Below are 7,037 nucleotides of genomic sequence, written 5' to 3'. Positions count from 1 at the left end.
GCCTCACCGCCACCCACCCTAAAAGATGCTCGGGCGAGTGAACGGCGGTCCCCAAAAAGGGATTTGGGGCGGCGAGCATCCCGGTGACGAGTGGCGCCGTCCCCCCCCCCCACGCAGGTACGCGGGTGTACAGCCCGCCGGAGTGGATCCGCTACCACCGGTACCACGGGCGCTCGGCGGCCGTGTGGTCCCTGGGGGTGCTGCTCTACGACATGGTGTGCGGGGACATCCCCTTCGAGCAGGACGAGGAGATCCTGCAGGGCCAGGTGTACTTCAGGCAGCGGGTCTCTCCAGGTGGGCACCGGCTCCGCGGCGGGAGGCGGCACCGGGCGCGGGAGCTTCGGGGTGGCAGCGATCCTTGGGGGGGGGAGCGGCGGTGGGATTCACGCGCGTCGTGCCGTCCTTTCTCGACCCCCCTCCTCCGAAAGCCGTGCTGGGTTTGGGCACAGCTCGGAGGAGGACAGGAGCTGACCCCCGTCCCCGTGGCGGTTTCTCTCCCGCAGAGTGCCAGCACCTCATCAGGTGGTGCTTGTCCCTGCGCCCCTCGGACAGACCGTCCTTCGAAGACATCTTCAACCACTCCTGGATGCAAAGCGTCCACCTCCCCCAGAAGGCGACGGAGATCCACCTGCACAGTTTGCTCCAGGAGACGGGCAAATAACAGCTCCCTGCCCCTCCTGGCCCCTAAGAAGCGAAGGACAGCGGACTTTTCCTCCTCGTGACCGTAGCCCCGGGTGGGGACCGTGGCACGGAGCACGCACAGCTCGCTCCGGAGCCCGGAGACTCGATCCCACCGGAGCCGGTGGCCGCGCCCCAACCCGGCTGTCCCGGACTTGAACCGAATGGTCCTGTCTCACTTGATGTTTTGCCAGTAAATTTTATTTTTATTTTTGGATTTTTTTTATTTTTTTTTTGTCTCTGGGGGCTCCCGCGAGTCTTCCTGGCCTGCTGAATTTTGGGACTGCGAGAGGATCGGAGCCCTGACCGCGAGAGAAGCTCCAACCGGGGGACCTGGGGGGAGGGCAGGGCAGTGCCGCGGCCGACTAGCTCTCTCCTTTGCCGTCACCGTCTTCGAGTGCCTTCAGTTGCAATCCTGGCTGTGCTGGAGGAAATACTTGAATTTTCCTACACTGCTGCTTTTCCCGAGACTCGCCTGGGTGTAGAGCTACTTCTTCTCCCCGTGCAAAAGGAAACCGGGCGGATGGAGCTGGGGAGCCGCGCGGGCCACGTCTCGCCTCCCGCGCCTCCGAAGCGTGCCGCCGTCTCCTGGGGACTTTCTTCCTTGGGCTCTCTGCTTCCCGTGCCCTCACGAATGCACAAACAATGCAACCCAACCGAGCTGTAAATGTGTGTACAGTTATACAGGAGCAAAGCTTGATGTACAGTTGTTAATAATGGAAACATTTTACCCCCCCCCCTTTTTTTTTTTTCCCCTTCCAGTTTTTGTTTTTAATTTATTTTCACGGATTTGTTTTGGTTTTTTTTTGTTTTGTTTTGTTTAAAGGAAGCGTCCTAGCCACTAGGATAACTTATTTATTTATTTATAACTCCCGTGGGTTTCCCGACCCATGCCTTGCTTCTACAGCTGCTGATCCCCGGGCTTCCCGCTGGGGTCTCCCCTCCGCGTCCGTCCCGGTGCCTGTTTCACCTCGTGCTTCCGTCGGATGCCCGCCCGTGGCGTGGAGCAGCCGCCTGCGCGCGGCCCTGCTCCAATCCGTGCCCTGCCCGTTGGGCTTGGCAGAGGATTTTTGCCGTTCCCCACGGGTACCTGGGGGGGACCCGGTGCGTGCCGCAGCGGGGGCCGTCCGCGCTGTCGAGTCTGTCCGTGTAAGCAGTGTGTAGCCGGCGGGTTTTTGTGAATAGGTGATGTTGTACAGGGGAATTCAGAAATCCTATTTTTTTTATACATGCGGTTTTAAAATAAAAAAAAAATCACTCGGATGCCACGGAGACAGCCCCTTTCTTGCGGGGAGGGAAGAAGAAGGGGGGACCGGTGACCGCGCCGCGTCGTCCCCAGCATCCCGCCGAGAGGAGGCAGCGAGCGAACGGCGGCGCCCGCCGCGGCCCGGACCCAACTAAAACGCTCCTTAACCAGGGACTCGCCGGTCCCAAAGCAGCACGGGGAAGGTTGGATCGGGCCCTCCGCGGGCGTCTCCAGCACCGACCTCTCTTGGGAGAGGGATCAAAGGGGTGTGGAGCCCTTTCGTCTCCATTCATCCGCGGGCGGCCGCGCGGAGCATGTGCTCGGGCCGGCGAGTAAACAAACATCAAAGCGCCCTTGCGAAACGCCGGATGTTGTCAGCCAAATTAAATTTGGGTAACGCGGATCCTGTTGCTCCGGCTCTGGCGGCGAGGAGCGTGCGTTGCATGCCGGGTGCCGGGGGGTGAAGCAAGCCGCCGGCGTGCTGTCCCCACCTCCGGCGCGGCCGCGCGAGAGGAAGTTGATCTCCGGATTACGAGAAGTCGGTCGCTATCGGGCAGCGGCGGTAACGCTTCGCTCGAGTTTTTACCCTCCAAACTGCCCAAGCTCACTTCCCAGCTCCGCAGCCTTTTGGCTTTGGGGCTGGTTTTTTTTTAATTATTGTTACAATTTTTGCTTGGGACTTTTTGTCTTGACGTAACGAGAATTTTGAAGCCCTGTTGCCCGCCCCATCTCGTGGGCGGCACCGTGATGGGTTGGAGGGCTGCTGCCCCCACGGAAAGGGGCGCTGACCGTCCTGCAAACTGCTCACCCAGACCCCTGGCCCCACCTGACACAGCGGGGCCATCCTTTCCTTGGCTCCCCCCACGTATTTCTTGCTTAAACCCCCCCCCTCCCAGCGCCCCTTCCCCAGGTCACCCCAGCTGCGCTCTTCTCCAAGCCGTGGTGGGGCTGCTGCGAGGGGGCTGGGGGGGCCCCGCGGCCACGTCCCCAGCTTTGCGGTGACTTCGTGCGCTGTGTCACTGCTGCGCCCCTGCCTTCAGCAGCGAGCGTTAACTCGGTTTGTTTGTTTTGCTTTTTTTTTTTTTTCTCAGCTGCATCTTTCATCTCCTCCTCGAGGCTGCTCGGAGCAGGAAGCGCAGCTCCGAACGGCTTCAAAGTTCAGCCCTATTTTGAGATGCGGTTTGCATTTAACCTCCTCTCTTGCTTTTTTTTTTTTTCCTCCGGACCATCCGGGAAGCTGCTCTTTACACGAAAGCAAACCCTCCTGCCTCACCGCCCTCTGCAGCCAAGGGGGCCTGAGCCCCCCGAAACGCTATCGCGGCCGCCCGGGCTGCGCACGGCCCGCCCTTCCCGTAAACGCTCGCTAACTGCTGCGGCGTTTCTTAGAAAACTCGCCGCAGAAAGGCCGAGCGGGTCCGGCACGCTGATAGTCGCCGCGTTTCCGCCTGCTGCTGACGATTTTGCTCGCACCACGGCAGGGGAGCGGTGCCATCGTGTGGATGTGTCCCCCGTCCCGTCCCCCCCGGGGCACCCAGCGCTGCCCGGGTGCCTGTCGGTGACACGGGCTGGGTGCGAGGTTTGGGTGCTGGGAGCGTGTTTATCCCTGTGCGCCAGCCTTGCCGAGGGTTAACGCCTTCGTGTGTGATGCTGAGAGCTCCGTGTCCACGTCCGCTACCTCTGGAAGGGGTGGGTGGGACACGGGAGACCCAAAATCAGCCCCAGCACCATCGCTGCCCGCTGATCCACACGCGGGGGTTTCCGTTCTCCCTCTAGGAATGGCAGGGTTGGGCTGAAGATGAAGTTTTGGGTTTTTTTTCTCCTTCTCCAGCTCTTCCTGCTGCCTTTGCATCAGCGTGAGGGGTGCTGTAAGGAATACATCGCAGGCTCTGAGCTTCCTCCTCGCCTGCTTTTCTTTCTCCTCTTCTCTCGGCTTGCTGAGTCTCACTCTTCCTTCCATGGAGCGAGAGACCCCCAGGAGGCAGCCTGTGAGCCACCTGTCCCTAGTCCATTAGTGGGAAAGAGGGGCTGGAGAGAAGGAAAAGGCCCTTTTGCCCCCATTTCTCCTCGTTTTAGGGCTGTTCGCTGCCCCTTGGGGACATCGCTATGATGGAAGCCACAGGAGCCATCCATCAGGGAGCAATCCAGAGCCAGCATCGCTCTCCCACCTCCCTCTCACGACTGCTCCTCGCTGCCCTTTTTCAGCGTGGGAAGTACCCGCAATCAAAAGGAATAATAAAAATAAGGATGGGACAGGACCAGGATGAGATTTCAGGCCCTTCGATCTCCCCTTCGGGGAGCATTGGGGTCACACTGAGAGTTGAGGGCGTGCAAAGCGCTCGGCACACCTTTGGCTTCCCGTCCCCACGGCCAAGCACCTTGGCTGGGGACGGACGTGTAAAGGGCTGGCCGGGGAAGCTGCAGCAGGAGCAACATTTTCTGTTTGCCACATCCCTTTCTGGGAACAGAAGATGAGCGGCAGCCAAACACCTGACACGGCTGGGAAGGCACACGCCAGCCCTGCGGAGAAAAAGCTCCCGGCGAGCGGGAGCCGGGGAGCAGAGGCTTGGAGGCGGCAGCTCGCCCCGCGTCCCATTGCGAGGAAAACATCCCGCTGCCCCCGAGGCGGCGGTGGAAACCCTTCGGCCCTTCTCCTTGCTGTGAGTCACAGGAGCTATTTTCAACACCTGCCTTAGGACGAGATGAATTATCAGCGAGCCGCGTGTCCCACGGCTCCGGCTCCCCAGTGATGAAGCCTCGCAGGAGTCGGTCTCGGAGAGCTTCGCCGACGTCCTGTGTGGCAAGAGGAGAATCTCCACGGGGCATGTGGGGAAACTGAGGCACGGCGCCACGACTCGCCGGAGACCTTTTGCGGTGCAGCCTAAGAGCAGGGCTCAGCCTGCCTGCTTTTTTTCCCTGCCCTATCGCTCCCAAAAGTGAAATGACAGCCCGGAGAAAGCGCGAGCGTGCGGCGAGAGGTTCCCAGATTTGTTCACGGTTTAGGAATAAGCAAGTTGTGACCACGAGGAGAGGTGGTCCCAGTGCTGTCCGCAGCCTTCCTCGGGTGGGACTGGCCACCAACAGCTCCCAGCCTCAGCCCTGTGGTGTCCCCACATCCCCCCAGGCAAAGGGATTCGTCCTCCGGGAGCCGTGGCCAAAGCCCTGCACCCATCTCAGCCCTGGAAAAGCCGCGTGAATTAGGGGTGAAAAGCCCCTTCCCAGACCTCCAAAAACCCCGTGCCGTAAAGGAGAGCAGGGCCAGGTGCTGGTTTCAGGCACCTGGAGCCCTGCTCGGTACCGGACCCTCGTGTTTCGGCTCCGTGATGCCAGCTGGGGTTTACAACAACCTTCCCTAGAGCGGGGTCTGAGCTAACGCTGCCTCCGTGACACACCGAAACTGCATCACTCGGCCCGAGAGTTGGTGGGGGTTTTTATGAGGAAGAAACACTTTATTCACCGTAAAAAGAAAAAAAAAAAAAAACATACCGCAAAAGCTTTCCAGTGTGTAAAGCTGAGTCAAATTTAGCAACTTCAGCTAAAGAGGGATGTTTTTAAAAGAGGCCATCAATGTTTTTCATCCTTCTCCAAGCTTTTTGTCCCCTCCCTCCCGGGTAATTTTCATGTTTTTAATCACCATGTTTGTTACAGTTAGGAGGGGGTTAAGCGACCCGAGAAATGAAACAACAGCTCTCGTTTCACGTTGAAGCAGCCATTTCAGTTAACCTGAAATGACACACGGGTGCGTGTCAGCGTTTGAAGGGAGAGCGGGTTGCAAGCGCCGAGATCTCACCCTGCTGCGAAAGCTGTGAGAAAAACAGAAGCAGCAGAATGTCATTTCAGGTCAACCCACACTGAAATTCTTCATATTCTCCCCCAAAAAGCGCGGGCAGGGCTGGTGAGAAAGCAGGGCAGGGCCCCCCAGCACAGGCATAACCCATCGGTAGCGACCCCAGTGGAAACTGCCACGGATGCGGAGGGGTTGGATTTCAGTCCTTGGCATCCCTTTTGTCCCATCACTTGGATTTCAGTCCTTGGCATCCCTTTTGTCCCATCACTTGGATTTCAGTCCTTGGCATCCCTTTTGTCCCGTCTTTTGGCGAGGGGAGCAGAGCCAGTGAGCCACCCTCCCTTGTCAGGCCGGAGAGGTCACTCCTGTTTCTCTAGCAGGGTGTTTCCAAACAGTCTTTGATAAAGCCAGCCACCCAAGCATGAGAAGATGAGCCGTGAATTGCTGTTAAAAAGCAGTAGGGAGATCTCCAGGAAGGATTTATCCCTCAGGCTGGGGAGGGAGAGCAAAGGGAACCCACCCTGCCCAGCTGGAGGGGACAGCAGGCACCTGGAGGAGGCTTTTTGGGGACCTGCAGGTGCCAGAAGTGACCCTAGGACAGCCCTGCGGTGCCCCAGACCTGCACGTCCCAAACCAGGGCAAATTCCTTGCATCTGGGCGGCGTTTGCAGTCGTGTTACGGGACGAGGTGATTTGCGGTAACGCTGCTGGTCGCACCTTGCAGACCACACGTGTTTAGCCACGTCGCTCTGGGTGGAAGGAGCAGTATTTCTGTCCCTGTTCAGACCAGCCCCTTTCTGGAAGCCCTGCTTGCCCTCCTGACCGGGATGGCACCGATCCCCCTGCAGCTGGGAGCCTCAAAATGCTCTATTTTTGCTAGTTTTAAGTTTCCTTTCTCCGCTTCGGCCTCAGGATGGGAAAAGGAACCGATTCTTCTCTCTCGGCTTTCGTTCTTGTTCAGAACTGAAAGCTGCCACGCTTCTGGGCTCGCTGCTCTGCTCCTGGCCCCGAAACATCTCCCTGCATCCCCAGAGCACCTGACGGGGGGGAATGGCAGCACCAAGCCGAGTGACACCACAGCACCCAGGTGCTGGGCCAGGCCTCGTGGCTGCGACGAGCCTGTGCCGCCCTCTGCTGTCAGCCCCGTCCTCGGAAAAAAAAAATAAAAATAAATAAAATCAGTAATTTTCTGCAGAAATGTGCCTGCTATTTTTATTTTCCTCTCGCTTTGTGTGCGCACGCAGCCCTCCCGCACCCCGAAGGGTTTCCCCACAGTGCCCGGCGGGGATGGGAGGTGATGCTGAGGGGACGGGGACAGCAGAGCTGGGGG

The 7,037-nt window shown here is 58.9% G+C and overlaps 1 protein-coding gene across 1 annotated transcript; it reads left to right on the top strand.

The window, feature by feature from the left end:
• Positions 1 to 44: 44 nt before the first annotated feature.
• LOC118158343 (serine/threonine-protein kinase pim-1-like) lies at positions 45 to 1,937 on the top strand (the record flags this gene model as incomplete). Its single annotated transcript, XM_035312990.1, has 2 exons — positions 45 to 294; positions 504 to 1,937. Coding segments are annotated over 2 exons (408 nt in total), but the record flags the coding sequence as incomplete, so codon positions are not given.
• Between the last annotated feature and the right edge of the window lie 5,100 nt (positions 1,938 to 7,037).

The sequence above is a fragment of the Oxyura jamaicensis genome, assembly GCF_011077185.1.
Source record: "Oxyura jamaicensis isolate SHBP4307 breed ruddy duck chromosome 26 unlocalized genomic scaffold, BPBGC_Ojam_1.0 oxy26_random_OJ71823, whole genome shotgun sequence".
Lineage (NCBI taxonomy): Eukaryota > Metazoa > Chordata > Aves > Anseriformes > Anatidae > Oxyura > Oxyura jamaicensis.
This window is presented reverse-complemented; position numbering and strand designations above follow the sequence as displayed.